This window comes from Falco cherrug, chromosome 2 (assembly GCF_023634085.1).
Source record: "Falco cherrug isolate bFalChe1 chromosome 2, bFalChe1.pri, whole genome shotgun sequence".
Lineage (NCBI taxonomy): Eukaryota > Metazoa > Chordata > Aves > Falconiformes > Falconidae > Falco > Falco cherrug.
The window spans coordinates 11,525,304-11,547,264 of record NC_073698.1 but is presented as its reverse complement, the minus strand read 5'-3'; the positions used below and the strand labels follow the sequence as shown (position 1 = coordinate 11,547,264).

Below are 21,961 nucleotides of genomic sequence, written 5' to 3'. Positions count from 1 at the left end.
TCTTTTCTGGGGCAGGGCTTACACCCTTAGGACTTCCCACTTGAATTTGTCCCAGCCAGTCCCAGTTGCCAGTGCCACAATGCTGGAGGATAGAGATGCCCATGGCAGGAGGCAAAGCTGTCCTGCCCCTCTGTGTGCTTTACACACCCGTCCCAAGTACCCCCACTAAGCAGCTAACGCAGGACAGCTGGATTGCCCCTGAAATTGTCTCAGTCAATGTAGCACCCTATCTAGATGGCTACATGATATGATGATGCCTTTTGCATCGTTTGGGGATGTGGATTTAATTAGACAACTGCCTTAGCATACACATACCAGCCAAGCAACTCTTGGCAAGAGAGCTCCACAGTGTGAGTAGGGGCCCCTGTGGAGGAATTGCCATGTAATAATGAAATAAATTTCAAGAGTCCAAAAAGGTAGCATTTTCTGCAATGCTGTACACAGGGGGCAATGAAACACTACACCCCTTGCAAAACTGATGTGTATTATCTTGTTCCCTCCTTTGAAAGTAGGAGAAAAATCAAGAAATAGTCAACACAGCTGGGCTTTTCTTTTTGTTTACTTGGAAAACTTATTTTAACCATCAACTTTAGCAAATTTTGGCAGTTACAAACCTGTACACCTTTTTTTTTGTTGTTGTTTTGTTTTTATAGCAAAAGAACACAAGACAATACTGCCAACAGCAATTATGAAGGAACAATTAGTTTTCCGATGGACTATACCCACTCAAAGTGATAAACCTTCCCTTTTGCATAAGGTTGAATGTGTTGTCATTGGATAAATGACATCTCTTAATACCTACTTTAAATGGCATAAAAATCATGTCTCTAGTTTTTTGTGCAAAACACATTCATTTGAAAAAAGTCAATAAAAAACATCTTCTTAAAAACAGAAAAAAGTTAAACAAAAAGAGCTGAACCCAAAGGAAAGTTACAGTACATTTTGAAATGATTAAAAAGTTTTCAAATCTAAAACTTTTTTCTTTTTTTCTTTTTTGCTGTTACTTTAAAAGTTTAAACCAACTTTGATGACTCTTTAGAATTATATCAAACAAACAAACAAACAAAAAAAAATTAAAGCATCCTGATTGGCATCAAATATCTACAAAAGCCTGGTAATTTGAAACCATTATATACATTATTTTATAAACTTCTTTTTAAACACCAAAACATACATCTTTTACAAACCAGCCTGCTTGCAACAGGTAAAATTTACAAGACAATCTTTTCCGATACAGTGCTTTAAAGAGAACTGCTTTCACTCCTAAACATCTTTGTCACCTCCTGAAAAGCGGCAGTATGGGCTCGTTGCATTGTTAAATAATAGCGATTCAGGTATTCCTATGACAGAAGAATGCTACAGTTCTGAGGGCTCCAGTCTCTTTCCATAATACAGTTCAAGTGCACTCTTAACACTGGTAAAGATTACTTATGGCCTTTGCGTAATACAACTATTTGCAATTATTGCTTTTCATTATTACATAAAGAAATGAATTTAATTTCATTTCCTCCCCCTCGCCCATCCCTTGGATGATGCAGCTAATTTACTAACTGAATGGCCCTTCTGATAATGGAGATGTTAAATGTCGAGTTTATGGAACACAGGCTAAAATCCATGGGTAATGGACAATAGTCTAAATTTCTAAGGCTCAAATCACAGTTTGATGTATTGAGAGGAACAGAGATGCAAACAGGCAAAAAGCACAGTTCTACTGCATGGTAAATGATGGTAAACCATCAGAGAATGAACCTGAAGATGTAGCGCTCTCATTGGAAACCTATGAAACATCCATTATTACTCAGTGAATAGTTCAAAAAACCACCAACAAAGCACAGATGTGCTTTCAATACTGGTTTTAAATAGCTTGTTTCTTCCATTATTAAGGATGCTACCTTTTCAAATGAGCTCAGCAGAGCTGGTCCAGGGCACCTTCGACTCTCTCTCCCATGACTGCAATTATTATCCGCTATAAGGATACGCTATAGCATCCATTTAGCTTTTTCAGGCAGGAGCCCAATGAGGAGTAAAGCTGTGTTTTAAACCATTTGTCCTGTCCAGCCCATATTTCTATTTACAACGGAATTTATATTGAGCCAAGAGCAACAATTTTTTTTTTGTCATATTCTCAAAGTTTACCACATGCCTGGCTCACAGAGACAACAGGCTGCTGCCTCCCCATTAATCGGCATTTCAGTGGCATGTTTTTTTTTTCACTGTGCTGCACCCACTCTGAGTTTCTGACTGGAAAGGGTACAAATAAATCAAGGCTAGCACTACTTCACACTATGCTAGAGAATTTAAAGAAGGGGAGAAAAAAATTCTGAGGATCAAAATTTAACTTGTCTGTGTGACACGCAGAGGGGGAGAGCCCACTTGAGAGATGGAGCACACAACATTCTGACTTCAGGAAAACAGTGGCAGTGAGACACCTTTGACCCCTTCCAGCCTTTTACTGCAACTTCAGGTTAAAGAAACCCATGGGATAATTCTGGATCAAACAAGTCACTAATAGGAATATTTTTAGGAAAATAGCTCGATTGCCTGGAAATCACAGTACTGCAATTGGCACATCCTCCTGGTTGCCTTCATATGCTGTGTCCTACTGGAGGATCCTATAGGAAAGCAAGTTTATGGTGGTCTGCTAGTGGGGCTGCCCATTTGGCCCCATGGGAGGGAAGTGATTCTGCAGCTCCCTGGTGTCACCTTTGGCTCTTCGCCCTGCTATAGGATACTAGCTCAGAACAGCAATCACATCCAGTATCTACAGTTTAGGGGGTGGGATGTTTGCCTTTTTTTTTTTTTTTTTTTTTTTTAAGAGGATATTTATAATACAAAGGCAAAATAATTAACATATTTAAGAAAGGTATATAAGCCTAATTTTTCCTTTCGCACAACGCCACTTAATGTGGTACTGGCAGCATTTTAATCACAATAGCTTCTTCCATTGCCAGAGTTATCAAAAAGGCTGTCAATGTGCATGACGCTCTCAACCTGATCCAAACACAAAGAACAAGTACACTTTTACTGAGACCGACACACCCTGGCAAAGTCTGCAATTTCTGATACAGGACTGTATTTGCATTTTAACAACTTGATTATTTCTTTTTGTTGTTTCTTTACAAAAAGCAAAGACTGTCTTGATCCTGAGACTTATAATCCACTGATACTCAAAGGTACTTTATTAAGTCTATGACACTTACAGATGATTCCGAAGGAAAATACCGTGTAGTGGAGCCATCTACAGGAATGTGCATTGAAATACAGACACACAGGGTAAGCAGAGGTGTGAGGGGAAGCTCGAACAGAACTAGTGATCTGGCAATGACAGTTAGCAGCGATATAAAAATCATCATATGGCAGGAAAAGAAATATATACCGTATGGAATAAGATGAACACCAATTCTTACATTAGGTTATGAATGTGTTGTTATCTTCCGGGTTAGAAGATTATGGTTTGTCCATGTAGAGCAGTAATTAAAAAGAAAATAAAATGGTTTGGATTAACAAGAGGAAAGTTAATATGAAAATCTTATTCCCTAAGAGCTATTTCACCTTGAGATCTGCATACAGATCTTATCGTTGTCAAAAAGAACCAGAGCAATACCAGAAAGGCCACAGAAGTACCAATATTCACAGAGGGGCATCTGTTTGAAGATGGATTACGCCTATTCAGTTTGGAGGGGAGGAGATACTGAGGTATAGAAATCATGACCGGGACAGAGAAGGCTGAACAGGTGATCCTTGGCACCTTCCCAACAAGTTGGCATTTGGTGAAATGAAATGGCAACAACATCAAACCAGAAAAAGTACTATACATTGTATTTATGCATATTTTACTAGTAAAACTCACTACCAACAAGATATTACTGAGGCGACAAGCTTGGTAAGAAACATTGATTTTTTTTTTTTTTTTTGTATGGCAGTTGCTAGGCTCCCATGGTGTTCTCCCTCATGACACTTTTGATATGTCCCAGTAAACGTTTGATACCGGTGTTTCAGGCTTAAGAATCTTCACTACAGAAATCAGATGACAAGTACGCTTCATAACTAGCTGGGGGCTCGAACAGAACGAATTGCATAATGGATAAAAATGTCTCACACCAAAAGTGAGTAGAGGCAAACCTCATGTAAACTGCAGCCCAATGCTAAGACAGCACTGCAGCCTCAGAAAGTCATACCAGCTTTAAAAGTGCAGCTAAATTTGCAGCTTTGAAACTCAGATGTTCCTACACTTGAAGAGACATCAGTCTAATTGCATCTGCTTTCCTGCAACATGGACGTCATGAACAACGCAAGTCATCCTCTACCTGTGCCTCTGGGCTTGCCAAACCATTTCATGGCTTCTTGGCAAATCCCTCAGCTCCTTGCAATCACAACACAAATTTCTGGCTTTTTTTTGTGGTTTTTTTTTTTTTTCTTCTTGAAAACACAGGGATAGTTGCAGGGAAAAGGAGTTGAAATGTACCATGAGCACATTCAGAACATATCACTGTTACAGAAGCATGTTTACTTTGAGAAGACCAAGTGACATTCATAAATTCAATGGACAGGAACTATTTGCAGACAAGTACTTGGTAATACTTGTATGTGCAGTACATTCTTTCTAGAAGTTCATTCAATTTATTCATGTACCTGTATAATGAGCTGTTCTCTAGTGAAGCATTGCTGCACGTTTCCCCTCAAAATACCTGCAACAATCTTTCACAGCTATACGAGCTATTGGAGGGAAGCAGCAACACATTGTACCTACTCCGACAATTTTAGAAATCCTGTTTTATTAAAAGTGTTACAAGCTGCAATTATTTAAGTTACATTCTATTAATAATTTCTTTGTGTTGGGAGAAATTTCTGAATAAACACTTTCTGCATGTCAAGAAATGGCCCACAATTTAATTTTGAATGAAACTCCAGTCAGTCAAGAACATGCCCTGGAACACAGCTGCTGAAACTACCCAGTTAAGACGTTTGACAGAGAGACAGGACATGGAAAACAGCAGAAGAAAGCTGTTAATCAATCTGTTCCTCTGTAACAACAATTTATGTATTCGATAGCTTTTCAGAATGACTGTACTATGTCATGGAAAGAAATGGATGAAACCCCAGCAGTCATGCAGACTCACGTTCACTGTAAAAGGTACACAGATGCTGTAAAATGCAATGGTAAAAACATTTTCATAGCACCGAGCAACAGGTATATATATTCCACTTTAATACACTGCGTAAAACCACCACATTTCCACATTGTACTTAGCTGCTTAGGCCCAATCAGTGTGAAAGGCCATTTACTGCAATCAGGCTGAGGGAAGCATAAAAGCATACAGATGCTGTGGTTTTCCTCATCCCACAAAAGTATTCTCGGGTCTGCAAACAACCTTTGGAAGTCCTCAAATACTACGAAATCACACATCCAGCGGAAAATCTAGGGCCAGATCTCTGGCCGCAGCCCATCCGTGCAGTTCCACCCACTGAGTCAGTTTACAGCAGCTGAGAACTCATCCCATAAACTCTGAGGATGGACGTTTGCCAAATGACGTTAAGCTAATGATTTGAGCTTACAGCAGTGTTATATGCAACTTAATTGCAACTAATTTTACTGCAATAATTGTAAGCATGATGACTGCTGTTAAAGAGGTGACTGCCCAAGCAAGGAATTTCAAAGAAATCAGCGGCGCTTTGTAGATGGGTCTCCCAATGTTTTCGGATACACGTTCACATTGCATACAGGAGTCGAGGAGGCTGTGCATAGGCAGCTGAGGCAAAACGGGGCCGCTGCTGAGCCAAACCCTGATAGTTCTAGAAGTCTTCATGGGTGAAGTTACGTACGCACACCTGACATCTGGTTTTACAAAATGTCAACCAAAGTAGGCCAATTTGGAGTAAATATATGCTGTATATATGTGTTGCTCTATATGTACACACAGTAGAACGAAATGCTATGTAACAAACAAAAGTACAGATAAATATTTATGGGCAAATGACCGGTCACTCGTCTTTGATACGTCAATTTGTAAATGCTGTTTTTTCAGCCACCTGATGTGCTGTACACAGCAGTTGTTCACATCAGTGATCAATTGCTTTCACTCTTTTGCTGACATAAAATTTCATGCAACAGTGCATCTCAGAATGATCCATACCAGTTCCTTAATACTGTGGGGAAATCATAACACTGTAACACTTTTAATAATACAATACAAAAAAAAAACCCAACAAAAAACAAACCAAACTTTGGGGGAAAGAAAGACATTTTTAGCAATTATTGTTTCCCCCTGCCTCAAAAGCTGAGTTTTACTCTTGGTAATAAATAGAAGGTACATCCTGTCCAGATTGTCTGTAACAATTTTGTGATGTATAATACTTAACACAATTGGTCTCTTTGTGTCTGCACATACAGTATCATTTCTGAACAAGTTAATAATGGGTTATACTGTATTTTTGCCTTGCCCAATATATATAGATACACCTTCAGCAAAGTTTCTTCTCAATATTTATATCATTAATTGGACCAAATGACGGAAAAAAAAAAAAAAAAAAGAGGAGGAGGAAGAAGAAGAAGAAGAAGAGGAAGGAGGGAGCTTCCTTTACACTTGTGTCTGATGCTGGGTCTCCACAAATGGAATGTGAACATTTTCTAGGTTGAGTTCCTCCACACTTTCATAGTCACTCATGGCTACTTCGGAGTCATCAAAGCCGCAGCTGGCTGAGACGTCAGAGGAGGAGGCATCTAGAGAGTTGTGCAACGATAAGGGCATCTTACCTGCACTAACGTTTTCTGTGTTCTGGCTTGGGCCAACAGCAAAAGTACTAAATTCGTTCCCTGACTGAGACCCAGCGGTGTCCGTCTCATTGGGGAACTGGTGAGGAGGGAGGTATTGGCTAGGGTGGAAGTGCGGCCGTCGCCTGCAGTCGGGGCTGAGCGTACTTGCCATTGAGACTGGCTGTGAGGGCGGGAGGGTTTCATATTGGTCCGGATAATCCTCTGGAAGAGGAGGTGGTAACTGGTCCTGGCTTAAAAACTCCTCTTCGTGAGGGGGAGGGTAGTCGCTGTCAATGTCGTAGCCACCAAGGTAGTAATCTGTTTCCAGCTCTCTGGTACTGCCATGATGAGCCGAGCCTCCATCTGCCGTCTCAAAATTGGGCACTTCCTCTATGTCGGACAATCGAGCACTTGGCATCCAGTCAGAGGTATCCCAATGATACGCTGCAGCAGGAAAGAGAACCACAGCGCCCTGTTAGGATGGGGCCACTAATGAGAACAGTGTCCTGCATGCACTCGCCTCTTAGTCCTGACAGCACATTCAGATCACAGCATGCGCCACAGGCCATCGACACAGGTCAGCCATGCTCTGACCGGAGGGGTAGGGGAGGAGAATAAACTGCATTATGATGCTAATGCAAACAAGCCAAGAAACAAAACACAGCCATTCTCAGGCATTTCGCTTTTTAGGATGCTACTGGGTCATATTAGAAACTATGAGTCCAAGAAACCAAAACACAAAAATCTCTGAATTAATGTTTTTCACAGTTAATTGAAAAAAATCTAAATGCAGTCAGCATGCTTATGGTATCACAACTAGTCTCCCCTTCCACCTCCAATGACTACTTTGCTTCAAGAAAGTGTGCAAGCAAATAATCTGATCGACTGAAAACTGGATCCTGGAATCAAAAAAAGTAGCTGGCCATTCTCATGCAGCATTTGAACCCAAGAGAATTCAAACAAAAGAGGACACGTAAAGCAGTTCAGGAAAAAAACAGATCAAGTCGGTTCCCTGCCCACCCCAGCCCAATCCAACAGGCAGAAAGGGTCTCAAAAAAATCACCTCTGTTGTAGTTCTGTCCTTGATCCATAACAGACACTGTCAGATACAAAGTGAAAAGTAAAAACTGGTAACTTGCAACTTGTTACCAGCACTGTATTACATGTGAAAATACAAAACTCTGCATGCATATCTAAAGTACAGCTGCCTCACTGTCATTTTAATACGGTTTTTATTTGTTCTTTATTTTAGCAAACAAGATAAGCTTGCCCAGCCAAATGCAGACATACATAAAAAAGTATTATCTCTTTCGTATTATATTCCTTTTCTATCATATCTTAATTATTTACCCTCACTGAATAGATACGGAATAACGTTAGAGCTGGAATTCTTAATACAAAAAGGGCTATCCACCATCTCTACGTTTTATAATTGTAAAGTACATTTCTCTCTCACTTGTTCACTTTGAAACAGAAAAATAAGAATCTACCATTCTCAGGGCCGGTTCAAACAAATCTGGGCCCACCTGGGCTCAGATACCATGGTGATGGGCACGGTATAAGAACCTGAATAGAATAGAATACAAAGCCATTTAATGGGGCCATCAGCTACAGTGCCCCGCAACCCCCTACCCACCTCCCACCTGCACTGCCATGCTAGCTGGTGGGGAGGGAGGCATTCCAGTATGGATAGGGTGCAGGGGTGGGGGAGAGAGCAAGGAAGGAGTTTTTATGTGAGACAAGAGCGGGGAATAAGCTGCAGCGTTTTCTAGATGAGATGCTCTTGTTCAGCCACATGTTATTGGGCTTCATGCAAGAAGTCACTGGGCAAGGTCTCTGGATGGCATTGCTGGAGGAGGTCTCACCAGACAGACCTTTGTGGCATTACAGTACTTAACCTCTGGGGCTCAGCCACAGACGAGGGCAGAGAGTAACATTCTCCAGGCCTCCGTCTACTAACACCACTCTTGCCCTTGCTTATCACCACATGGTGCATGTGGTGGTGGCAATTTCTTCATTAGCTCGTAGCCGGACAGTAGCTTTCTATCTGCTCTGTGTTAGCTCGGGGTCAGGGGGGTTGGGGCTAAATGCAGGTTTAGCAGCAGTGTCTGAACCGGCCCTAATCGCTCTTCTCCTTCTTCACTTCTCTCTTTTTTGTAAAGTGGATTTTGCTGTCTTTCGGTCAGTGTAATGACATTGCACCCGGGATGTGTCGGGTCCCTCTGAGCTGTGTGGTTTCAGGATGCAGGAGAACCTCGCTAATTTGCTGACTCGCACAACCTCGGGCAGCTGCCTGGGGAAGAAGCCCCATCCTCCCGCAGCTCCGCAGCTGAGATCCTGTCTGCCATGCACCGGGAACTCCGACGTGGCTAACTATTCACCGCTTTCACCAGCTCTGCTGCAGAACATGCCAGATTCATAGGTCTCGTAGGAGGAACTGGGAAGCGGGCAAAGCATTTTCAGTGACAGCCTCTTGAAACTGCTGCCAGACTGGCTTTTTCTGACCTGTAAAGCATGACCGGGAACCAATGTGTTTGCTTGAGCTTTCCTTTAGGAAGGCAAGGCCATTTACACGCATCTGTGGTGTCTTTTCAAGGTTATTCTTATTTTTTTGAATGGGACTTTCATTTTGAATTAAGCTTGGCACGTTCATTTTATTTGATAGTGAGAAGAATGGCACTCTCACACTTCAGGAAATCAGTAAATACACTACAGACAAATAGTCAAGTACCATCACTAGGTAGCAGTAGAAGTGCTTTTCAAAATGGCAGTGAAACTGACTCAAGAAAAAAAGTCAGTTGTTTCACAAAAATAATTTACTTGATCATCTTGAAGCATCATGCAGACTGGAGTAGCTGAAGTCTGCAAAACCTGGCTTAAATTTGCTAAAGACAGATGAAATTTTAGACTTGTGGATAACCTGAGTTGATGTTGAGTTGACATTTTGCCAAGGATAAGATAAATTTTCTGTAAAAAAATAAAAGTAATGTTTATCTATCATGCATCACATTTCCTCAGTGCTTTACAGAAGAGGAAAACAGTGATATTCTCGCTTTACAGGTAGGGAAGACAGTTCATTTGTAACACGATGTGCCTGAGGTTACCCAGGAGGTCAGTGGCAGAGCTGAGTGTTGGGTCCTTGGACCCAACTGCCATGCTCTAGTCAGTGGGCACATCAATCCCAGGGGAAAGGCAGTGGCAGGCAGTGCTGCCTTGCCATGGGGCATCCTTGGAGTTGGGCCTACACATCTTGTATTTGACAGTGTTAACTGGGAGAAAGCAGCCACCTCTCCTCTCCGTGTGGTCCCGCTGGAGTGCATAACCCAGCCCTGCTGCAGCCTGGGATACTTTACAGCCTTCCTCTGTCTTCTTCTGTTTCTTAGTCTCAGCAGCCAGGACAATCTCAATGATTTGGCTCCATTACCAACCTAATCCTTTTCTCTGAAGGCAATGGGAATAAGCAAGCGAAAACATTGACTTGAGCAGAGGAGGATGAAGGCCTTGACACCTTTTCTACCACCTCTAATTACCCACAGATATTTTGTTGTACATCCCTCTGGCGTTTTCATGTTTGGTGGTGAACATGCTGATCTGCAAAACCCGATTCCTGCCACAGGTTTGCTGGTCAGTGTAGATTAGTGAGGTTCTGCTGGAATGTTTCACAATGAAAACAGGAAGCATTGTTGCATAACAAGAAAGAAAAAAAATTAAATACCTTCATTTTCTATAGTGTCAACAACATTGTTGACAAGCTGTATGACAGTCACTATGGAAGCTTGCAGGGGAGGGAAAGCAGAAAATAAAGGGAGGGGAAGGACAGCTTCAGGTTAGTATTTAAAACACACATCATATGTTACCACAATAAATTCTCTCAGACAGAACTGACACTGAAAAAAAAATAAAAGGCTGCTGACCAATGCATGATTTATGCAGTGGGTTGCAGGACATTTCACTTCAGATAATCCCATACATTTTCAGAGTGGTGATAAATTCCAAACCAGCATTTCCAGAAAGGCATATGGGATGATGTGTATCACCTCATAAATTCAAGCAGACGGGCCAGCTGATTCAATTAACCAAAGCAGTATCTTGTCTACCTGACACTAATTTCTAATACATTCTTGCTTAAAGGCCTCCAGAGACAGTGCCATGTGCTCCAAGGGATCATTATCTTTTAGACCATCACGCCATCCGAAACGGTGCTAAGCTCGATCTGTTTCCTAAGAGGAATGTTTTACTTACTTGCTATTTGTGCTGTGCCGTGTAACACCTCTGGGACATTAAGCAGTACTGCTGTAATTAGGAGGACATGTTCAAGTAGGTTTGGTTCAAATTTTGATCTGTGATTAACAGATTATTTTCACAAATGCTTTGTGTGTATTCTGCAGGTGTTTTACCAAAACATACCTTTCCCTTGAAATAATATAGACTGTGCAACTGTTAAACGTGGAGTCCAGCTGACCCACAACGTGTGGTCCTCTAGATGATCTGCATTTTGGACCAAATAACACCCCTGCCTTTGAGGACCTGAAATAAAACCTACCAAAACCAAAGGAAAGGTCTGGTTCAGTGGGCACTGGATCTGTCCCTTTGTCTTTAAATATGAGAAAACCAATTGCTTTGGAGCAGGCTAAGAAGGGGATCAGAAACGTTGGGCAAGACATACATTGTGTTTCACACAGCCAACAGACTCAGAGGTCACAAGAAACATGTTAACAGTAATAGTGCCGTTCAAATATATGTTGAATATTTTGACATCTTTGTTAAATTTTGGGCATGAGATCAAGGATCTCATCCAATTTCCTTGGTCCCTGTGAAGTCTTGGCAAGAAGAGCCTCAATAAAACAAAGAAACCATGTTCTATATCTATGTTTAGCATGTTTACGCTATCAACAGCATTGGTAATTGAACAAGGGAGACTTGTAGTGGCTTAATGCATAATAAACATTAGGGAAAAAATAAGTAACTCCATGCCAATAGCTGCTGCAGGGCTGGGAAAAGAGACGGAGGGCAGCTGTAAGCTTTAAGAGGAGAACAACCAGGAGTGAAAAACGTGAAGGTCAGAAATCAGGGCCAGCACAGTCTTCATTGCAATTAAGGGTTTGCTTTGGTGGGAGCTGAGCAGAGCACGTTCACAGAAGGCAGGGAAACTTCTACCCTAGGCAGCTCAGTGCAAGGAAATACCCAAATGTATCATTGCTCAGAGGTAAAAGCCGCTGTTACCAACAGCACAACCATCCATTGGCCTGCAGTGAAACAGTAACCTAAAAATAACACTTCTGTCACATCCCCCCCCATTCAAAACAGCTTACTGTGGAAATCTGTAACTTGCCTTTAAAGTGACTTCCAAAATATTATTGCTGAAAGTGCATAGCTTTTTTTTTAAAAAAAAAAAAAAAAAATTGTGGCTAGTATTTTTGCTTTTTGATCACAAAAAATACTACTAACTACTCTGAGCAAGACTAGGGGAGCTAAGCACTTTAAATGCAGTAGAAATGAGGTGGGGAAAAAAAAGTATGTTCAAAAACACATCCAATAGGATTCTGCATGGTGAGACAACCCCTACTCAACCCAAGCACCATGGAGAGAGTGAGTTGAGGCTGCCTGCACCTGACACAAACTCAAAAGCACAGGGCTGCTCACACCTTCAGTGGGATGCGTCCCAGGGCTTCTCTGGTGTGAAATCAGAAGTGATTAACCGGTTTCACAGGACAGTGTTAGCAAGCCATTTGTACAGTGGTGTGACAGAAGCATGTCCTCCCTGCTAGCCATGTGAGCACCGGGCGGCATTGCTCTCGGCTTTGGAGGAAGGAGTTTGGAGAAGGAGCAGCCTGCCCTGTCTTCCCAAAGAGCATGGATGTTGAATTGCATTTGCTGTGGTTTCACTGACAACCTTTTAACCTCTGCAGGGATGTGAAACACATAGAATTAAAATGACAGATGGGTAGGATTTGTGGCTTCAAGGGGCATATCTGTTAGCCCTTTGGTACATGTATGTGAGCATGTTTATGTTTACTTATGTACTTATATTTTAGGCTCTTTCACAGCAACCCTTCCCTGCTGCTGCAAGAAAACCAGAGTGTGCAGTCTTGCATTGACCTCTGCAAAAAACTCAGATGATTTAAGTTTCTTCCCTCACTCTTCCTGAAGATATGGATTTGTTTAGACCCTGAACTAGAACTGTTATCTCTAAAGGCTGTATTTTAAATGCAGCTTTCACAACAAAGGAGCAAGCACAGAAGATCCAACCTAGCTTCAGTGGGAACCGTGTCACTGATTTAAATGGGGGCAGGATCAGATGCTTGAAAAGCCTAATTAGAATTTGGGAAATCTAAAAAGTAACTACGTACAATAAATGACCACATGGATAATTATTATAAAGGGAATTATAATATAAATATATATTATTAAAATAATAATAATTATAACAATTATGCTAAAAACGCTGAAGGATTTTTGGGGGTGGAGGAGCAGAAATGCACTGAGAAACTTGACAAAAATACTCATGATGCTTCAGCCACAGCTGAACCAAAAGGAACTGCAAGTGCACTTTGTTTTAAGTGCTTTTTCCAACATTTAGGAGTACCTAGGGAAGAGCTGCATGACATGACTGAGGAACTCAGTCTCAAGACAGTTCATTAACTGACAGCTGAGGAAACTAAGTACAATTTCTTTGTGCTGATCTCTTCCTGTGTATCTGAATGAGGTTTCCCTGACATCCATCATCCCTCCCCAGCAGAAACATCTTGCCTTTTCTCAGACCCACCGCTCAACATCCATGGGCTGTAGGAACAAATTTGCTCTGATTTTGTAGGCCTCTTTCAGGCTGTGTATGGCTCTGCCCATGTCACCCACTGAGATAATGATGTAGGACATGAGAGCAGGCAATGAACATGCACTGAGCAAGGATCTAATGGTGCTCTATTGTTCGCTGAGCTGTGATTGCCAGGGAGAGGCCAAGCCACCAGGGACTGGCTCATCCACTCATTGTTGCTGCTGAGCACCAACAGAGATTTCTTGGGCCCATGAATGAGACCTGGCAAACAGCAAAGAAAGTCCCTTTAATTTGACTGATGAAACATGAAAGTCATCCTCTTTCAAGAGGAAAAAAATGATAGAAATTCTACAGTTCCACCTGCAACCTATTAGTCAACTTGTATCTTGGCAACATGACTCTGCTGTGTCATACCTCTCATTCACTGTAAAGCTTGGTGCTGATACAACCACTCCAAGCATCGAGATTTTAATTACATTCCTACAATTTAGAAAACGGACACAAAGTGAGGGCTTGAACCCAGGACTTTCTGGCTTCTAGCATCATAAAGGGTTTCTAGATGTCACCTAAATGTTTTTGATAATATGACAAAGAGAGTTAAAATAGTTTTTTCCCCAGCATAACAAAGATAAAACCAGTTCTTACCATTATCATCACCAGAATCAGACTGGAAGGAACTGAGGGACTGTACTTCGGAGTTGCTGCCTTTATTACTTCCTGCAAAACAGGTCACTTCTTCAGCGTCATCAACCCCTTTACCTTCATTGACAGCAAAAACAAAGCAAAATGGTACTCTCTAGGTATGCACATTTGTCTATTTATACCATGGAGCCATTTAAACAAATGTAATGAAACAAGTAGCGTACTGGTTTTTTTGTCAGAATGAAGTTCTTTCCTTCAGACAGAGGAAATGACCTATTCATCAAGAAGGCAGCACATGAAGATACCTAGACTTTTGAAGTGTTTGAAGCCCAAAGAGCCTCTCAAGTGGCTGACACTACTGTAATCAAGGCAGAAACATCTGTATTCAGTATTGCCTTTTTAGATGACATGTAGTCTCAGCAGCAAAGAAAATGATGACTTAAAAAATGTGGTATAAACATCTTATACAAGAGATTACAGTTACATTTATCTTTACTGTTCATTTCCTAATTTGAGAGCCTCATTAAAGGCTCATTCAGTGCTCAATAAAGTTACTGTGCATCTTGTTATTCATATCAGTGGGCCTTGGATCAGATTTTAATGGCTCCACCACTGACATATAATAGATTATGCTTCAATTTACATTGCTTTTCATCAGGAACATTCAGTCTTGACAACTCTACAGTTTAGAAATGCAACTGCAGCCTATGGTATAAATTCTCCTGTAATTAAATACACATGAATAAACACATCCAACTACACTTTATATGAGTGATAATAAGTAACAGAAAAAGTTATCTTCCACAGTAAGCACAGAGATAGGTACCTGAACTAATTACAAATGGAAGCTCAGGTGCTGCAAACATGTAAGTACAGCTCTCCACCTGCTTGCTGTAGATATTTCTACCCAGCATGGGGCACCTCCATACAGTAAGGACTGATTTGCTCCTGCTGAGTAGCACAGTATGTAGTGGATGGAGCTAGTGCTGCAGTAACGTAGCTGCACTGCTTCCCACTCCTTGACAGCTGAGGTCCATCTCCATGGCATGGCCTCATGCTGTGCAGAAATTCATACAGATACCAGCAGCGTCTGCAGCAGAAACACCCAGGAGAATACAGAACAGAGCACATACGGGGGCAGACATGCTGATGCTTTCAGTCAGCAAAAGCATACTTAATGGTTAAAAAGGTTGACCACAACACAACTCTGAAATATAGCCCAAAGCAATGAAAAGTAATTCCTGTTTTTCACTAGAAGACCTTAGCCAATGTGCTGCCTTGGGTGAGGTGCAGGTCTGGGCACAGGTGTGAGACAGTGCCAGATTCCCTTCTCTATTCCTCAGTTCCTATTGCTTAAAACTACATGATAATGAAAGTTTCTGGATCATGTAATTTTATTTGACAGTTTCGGTTAAAGCTGTGTTTTAATGGGATTGTAGATACCTTAGGAAAAACTACTGTGAAGGTAAAACATCTCATAAAACCCCTACATGCTAAAGCAAACCTCTCCCAGTCCATGTTCTGACTTTCAATGACAGATGATGTACAGCCATAACTCTTTTCCCAGCAACCCGGTATTTCCTCCTATAGCAGAATACGTGAAGTTTGCTGCATCTCCAGCAACTTGTTCAGGAATGGAGGGGGTACTGTGCTGTCAGGTGAGAAACCACCAGTGCACAAATAAGGTAAGCGTGGGGATCAGAAATTCTGTGATCACTCTCATACTGAATGCAGATGGGAAAGTTAATGGACTGAAAAGGTGATCCTGTAAGTAGTGCATGATTTTCTGCTTCATTTCATAAACACTGGAAGTACAGAACATTAGTTCATTTGTCCCTTTTGCAAAACAGGATTGCTTCTTGCAGAAGGTTTAAATGTTTTTAACTCCCTTGGGAGACAAACTGGTGAAACCTAGCAGAGTTTATATTTGAGAATTCTGCCCCAAATTATTTTTTTCCAATAGAATGATGATTGCATTGTACCACTTGAAGAACCAGTGCTCATAGCACTTATTCATATGTGCTTGCTGAACAAGTGAAATAAACGTGTTTAGTCATACTTAATGCATAGAAGTAGGTGTCTTGTATGCCTAGTTTAATAATAACCTTTCGAAATTAAACCAAGTCACTTCTTGGAGAAATGTAACAATTTTAAGCGTATCAGGTTGGAGCATTAGAAGTGCCACTTTACCTGCTGCACCCTGAAGGCAACCCTTACCTATGGCAGGAAAAGTGAGACTGGTACTTACTTTCTGTTCCAGCATCCCATGTGCTCTTCCTGATGGAATCACAGTCGGAGCGACAGGGAGACACAGCGGGCAAGTTTGGAGCTACGCTGCACACCACCACCCCCCGCCTGGCTGTCAGTATTCTGGGGGACTCGGGATGGAATGTCGTCATCTCCTGGTGCTCCACACCAAGCCCATCCACTATCTTGTCCAGGTTATTCCGCGAGTCACTCTGGAAGCATGGGGTATAGGCCATCGGCCTCACGGGGACCTGTGGAGGCCCAACCTCTTGGTAGATGTTCCTGCTGTCTCCGCTGTTCCTGATGTTCTTGAATTGGATGCCATTGCTCTTGTTGAGCAGGGCAGCCGTAGCTGGATCCTGTACGAGCGTGATGTTGTTGCGGGAATAGTTCTTCCTGAAAACTTTCTTGCGAAAAATGATAAAGAGGACGATCAACACAAATATGACAAACAGGACCACAGCTATTCCTATCAGCTCCTCCTTGCCCACGTACGAATGCCCCGCTTGTATATTGGGAACCACCACGGGGCGAAGACCACAGTATTGCCCCACGTAGCCAGGGGTGCAGTTACACAGAAATGAACCAAATATGTTGACACAGGAGCCACCATTTTCACATTCTTCTCTTTCACACTCGTTGATGTCTTCTTCACACCTTAAAAGAAGAAAAGGAGAGTTTGGAGTTTGGAGAACACCTAGCAAACAGCCCAGCTTGCCCACCATAAGTTATCTTGTCAGGGTGCTGCCATTGCAGTTAACACCTTGCTGGTGCTGGTAAAATGATCTTTTTATTATCATATTATTTAATGGTATTTAATTTTTTCTACAACTATCCCATAGCTTTTTAAGACAATAAAATGGAAACACCAAGAAGGAAGTAAGAGTTTAAAGCATCCGATAGGAAAAGGCTCCCTGGCCCTAAATGAGGCTCACTGAATGTAATACAGAATCTCAGCATTTTTATATTGTTTTTGGACCATCCCACAGGATTCAATACAAAATATTAGGAGGATTCAAGGAGAAAATGGTTGAGAAAAAATAAAATTAAAAAATCAGAGTACTTATTTAAGAGAAGAAGAAGATATGATGACTGTGTAAAATTATTTAGGGCTGGAGATAAAACGAGCAAATATTACAGAAGCAGGAGAAAAGAAGAACAGGAACTTTAAAGAGAGAGGAGAAATGGGAAGAAGAAGAAGATGTGATTATAAAAAAGGCAGAACAAAAAGTACCAACAGTAGACAAACTCGAGAAAAAAGCATGCTGATGGGCAGGTCAGGGAATTTTCTGTTTCTACACCAAGTATATGATCAAAGATAGGATTTTTAAAAATGAATGCAATAAACTAGGCTTTAATGTCAGGGCTAAGATGACTAAATAATTGATCCATTTTCAGAAAAGATTACATAGCAGCTTCAAGAGGCCTTATGGGATGGCTCAAAAAGCCTCTTAACACTTAGGTGTGTATATCTCAGTGAAAACTATCTGGAGATAACATCCTGTAACAGTAATTTAGGAGGCCACATTCAGAAAAGCATTTCTGAACATGCAAGCCTCACGGATTTCTCCATCCATTAGGTCATTAGGTTAGACTTGAAATAAGCACTAAGTTTTGTGTTATTTTTTGCTAGGTAAATCATACCCCACCTGGGGAGGGTCACTTACGTTACTCCTGTCAGGCCATTTTTGCAGTTGCAGATGAAAGCATTGCCAATGGGATCGCAAGAGCCTCCATTCCGGCATGGATTTGGGAAGCAGGCTGTGATCTCCGACTCACAATTCCTTCCCGTAAACTGTGAGAGGCAATTGCACTGGTAGCCTGGAAGGTGAGGGACACAGAGGAATAATCAGAGGCCTACCACTGTATCTGTCTGGAAGCAAGGGGATCCATTTGGCTACTTTATGTGAAAAAATATATTGTACTGTGGGGGGATGGGCATGTTTATACTCATTCTGGTACGTCTGTGTGGTCCACACTGAAGCCAGTCAAGAGTTTGTTTATCTGCGTTGTCTGGTAAACTGAAGCTCATGTCTACAACCAGTGACTGGAGGAACTGCTGTAGCCCAGACCATCCTGATTGTCATGATTCACATAATAATAAAGGTCATCCATGAACAACTCTGGTTATAAGCAATATTATAGATCAAGGTTGTATGCCCCAATATTTTTGAGAATGCAGACTACTTTTGCTGTTAGCGGCAGCCCACACCCCTTTTGGGCTTCACTGAAGAACAAATACATGAGCTAAAAGCTTTTCCACATCTGCCTTTTATGACGACAACACAATAGAGATGTGACAGTAATAAAACCCTTGATAGTGATACTTACCACTTTCCTAAAGCACAAAATCCAGGCATGAACTATAAACTTCCTAACAACAGCTGACCTGGGCAACGTCAGCCCTAATCAGAGCTGATTATGTGCAGTGTTTGCTATTAAAAAACTGATTAACCATTGGCTGCAATACATCAGACATAACTCCACTCAAGTGGAGGGGGACCCTGCAGGGGATTAAAGTCCTACTTCCACTTTTCTTGACAACAGAGGAGCAACATCAGCCTAAAAAATAGTTCTTAAACCCATCAGTTCACTCTACCAAGTATCAAACAACAAACTTACTTCCCCTCCCCCACCCCCCCCACCCCCCACCCCTTGAGGTTTCATGTGGCACAACGCCATTAATAATAACTTTATTTAAGGTCACAAAGAGATCCAGTGAGGCAGTGCATCTCTTTATGCTGTGAACTGAATGTTGAAATCTGAGTGCTTTTTCACTTGAAAAGAGCAACAAACATGCAGGTTGTGAAAACCGTGAGATAGCGAAGGCGGTCAAGAATCATTGAACTAGCATGTTTTCCGGGACATGTGTAAAAAACTTTGGCTGATTTTTTTTAAAAAAAACTACTTACTTAATTCAAATGTCCCAAACAGATGTGTAGGTAAGGGTCAAGCTCCAGTTATGGGGTTCACATACTTACTGAATACAGCATATTAAGCAACTGGAACATCCCTGCCATTAATAGTTAGAGCTGAAATGGTTGAATGCAGCTCAGTTCCGTGTCAAATTTCTTGAGATCAAGCTGATGCAGCTGATCCCTCAGTGGTAAGCCTTTTAAAGATGGTTTAAAAAACTTTCTGTATCTATACATCTGAAAAAAAACCCACCACCACAGCTTACTTTACAAGACACTGTTCTAGGAAAGAAGGCAGAAATTTCCAGCACAGTTACAAGGAAAAGAATTTCAAGGAAACAATATGGAAAAGCCCAGTAGAGGCATGAGGCAAAAGCAATTCTGCATTAAGACTCCCACATCTTTTATGTCCTATCCAGTTCAGTTCACCTTGTTTAGTTACTCTAATTGAATTCTTTCATGAGGACAGGCTTTTGAGAATAAACTTGGAACCAGACTTGCTGGTGTATTCAGTCAAGAGTCCAATCCTATTTAGTTGAAGATAAATGAAATAGATACTCAAATATCACGCTGTTTCGTTGTCCTGCTACAAGAAGGGAGATAGAAGCACTTCTTTTTGCAAGGCTGCAGAGTTAAGAAGAGAAAAGAAGAGAAATAATTCCACTTTGAGGATTCCTAGAAAGCATGTTTGGTCAGCATCAGCAAGATGGGATTATTTTTTGGTGTCTTCTAAATATCTCACTCAGACAATGTGAACAGCTTTCTGGACCAGTACAGATCTGAGTGTGAAGAATTACAAGGCTGAGACTGTAGGTAGAAATCACAGCATGAATAAATAAGGCTGTCTCAGTGCTTCATTTAATGACTGAACAGTGACATCTATAGTTCAAAAATTTACAGTAATGTTCTATATATTTTTTATGGTCTCAGTGAGTTTAAGCAAAACAAATTAATTCAATTATAAAACATTTTATTAATAAACAAATTTGTTGCCTTATATAATGGCAGAATAGATCTGTTCTTCTATTTGTTATCTGATATTTTGGACCTACATCACTTTAAAGTGACTTGAAAAGCCAGCTTTCTTTACCTAAGTTATTAGTTGCCAATCGTTTGTAAGACAAAGCCTTTGAATCACTTTCTTTTCATGTCTTGTGTTTGTTTCAGCTGATTAAGTTCTGGGTTCTCACTCTGGAACATATTCTGTTACATTTATTCACTGCAGAAAACTTGAGAAATACTGATTTGGCAAAAAAAAAAATATTGCTTTTACCACCAAGGAATATAGATATAGATATAGATATTATTATTATTATCAACAACTACTGATTACATTAAAGATGCAATAACTTCAATTAACATTTTATACTAAGAAGAGATGAAACTGATTTCTCCAGACGGGTCAGAGCTCTATGGGGCAATGGGTGAACCAGACCAAAATGAGAAGTGTGTTTCTGAAAGCCTACCCTTTTGACTGAGTTTGGTTTAATGATGGTGGAACTCAGATATCAGAAGAGTGAAATATTCAGTATAGAATCTGAGTCTAGGGATCAAAGTTAGAAATAAAAAAGGCAATAAAACAAGACAGTATTAAATGGCAATATTTATCACTGACTTTTCCTCTTGTTGGAAGCACTGCCATACACCTGCCAACTCTGAGCCAGTGGCGAAAGACACAGAACTTTCCCGTGACACACATGCTCAGAGCTGCAAAGCATTCACCCGGGAGGTCTCCAGCACAGCCAAGTGTATGCTGAAATCCATGGAGTAGCAAAGAGCTGATCCTACGGCTCAGTACACAGCATGCATCAGCTCGGCCAGCAGACTTGCCAGACCTTTTATGCTTCTCCAAACCTCTCAGCAGAGGCTGTAATTTTGCCTGCTACTGCACATCGTAGCCACATGGCAATGATCAAAGGGCAACCATAAAGAAAACCCTTTAGGTCACGAGTGCATCTTGGGTATCACAAAGAACTTTTAATACACTTCTAATATTTCAGTAACATATCGTGCATTTCTTCCAACTTGTTTAGCACAAGAATAACAAGCAAACTTTCCACATCCAAGATGAAGAAAAGGCTAGAGTACCCCATCTTCTCAGCATGGAGTGAAAAAACCCTTCCATGCAACCTAGGGCTCGCTTCTGTTCACTGGCGGTGCTGAAAGTCTTGGAAATTCATCAACGTTTGAGATCATACAGTCCATCTGAGTTCCCTCCAGGATATATGAGTATTTCATTTTGCACGCTGATGCTGGAAAAAAGTTGATCTGTGTTCTTCAAGGCAGCAATTTTTGTGATGCCATCACTGCATTTCTTCAGAGGGGACCAGTGGAAAAAGACAGAAAGCTCTGGTGAACACATATGCCATGTTACTGGGGTGGGATCACAAGACCCTCAGCATGCGCCACAATAGCTTGTACCAACAGCTGACCTAAAACCAACAAGCTATGAGCAACGATATAGTCCTTTTAGGCTATTATCTACATTAGGCAAGCCCTGCAGAGCAATGGCAGTGCATCTGTGGAGTAAAACAGTTGGTGCTGGGGACCCAGCACCCTCAGTGCACACATTTCAGGGCTTCAGCATCATGTTAGCTGCACTCCTGGCACATGTCTTCCAGCTCAAAG

The 21,961-nt window shown here is 41.3% G+C and overlaps 1 protein-coding gene across 6 annotated transcripts in view; it reads right to left on the bottom strand.

The window, feature by feature from the left end:
- Nucleotides 1-541: 541 nt before the first annotated feature.
- Nucleotides 542-21,961, bottom strand: part of FAT3 (FAT atypical cadherin 3) — a 419,023-nt gene continuing 397,603 nt past the window's right edge. For 2 of the 6 annotated variants that reach the window (XM_055702249.1, XM_055702243.1), the window contains 6 exons: nt 18,086-18,239; nt 16,420-17,075; nt 14,175-14,288; nt 10,470-10,529; nt 7,818-7,853; nt 542-7,198 (listed from right to left, as the gene is read on the bottom strand). In XM_055702249.1, coding sequence (XP_055558224.1) covers nt 6,579-7,198; nt 7,818-7,853; nt 10,470-10,529; nt 14,175-14,288; nt 16,420-17,075; nt 18,086-18,239 — 1,640 coding nt within the window. In that variant the 3' untranslated portion in view covers nt 542-6,578. The remainder of the gene's footprint in view (nt 7,199-7,817; nt 7,854-10,469; nt 10,530-14,174; nt 14,289-16,419; nt 17,076-18,085; nt 18,240-21,961) is intronic. The other 4 variants (XM_055702244.1, XM_055702245.1, XM_055702246.1 and 1 more) reach the window with 4 other exon arrangements.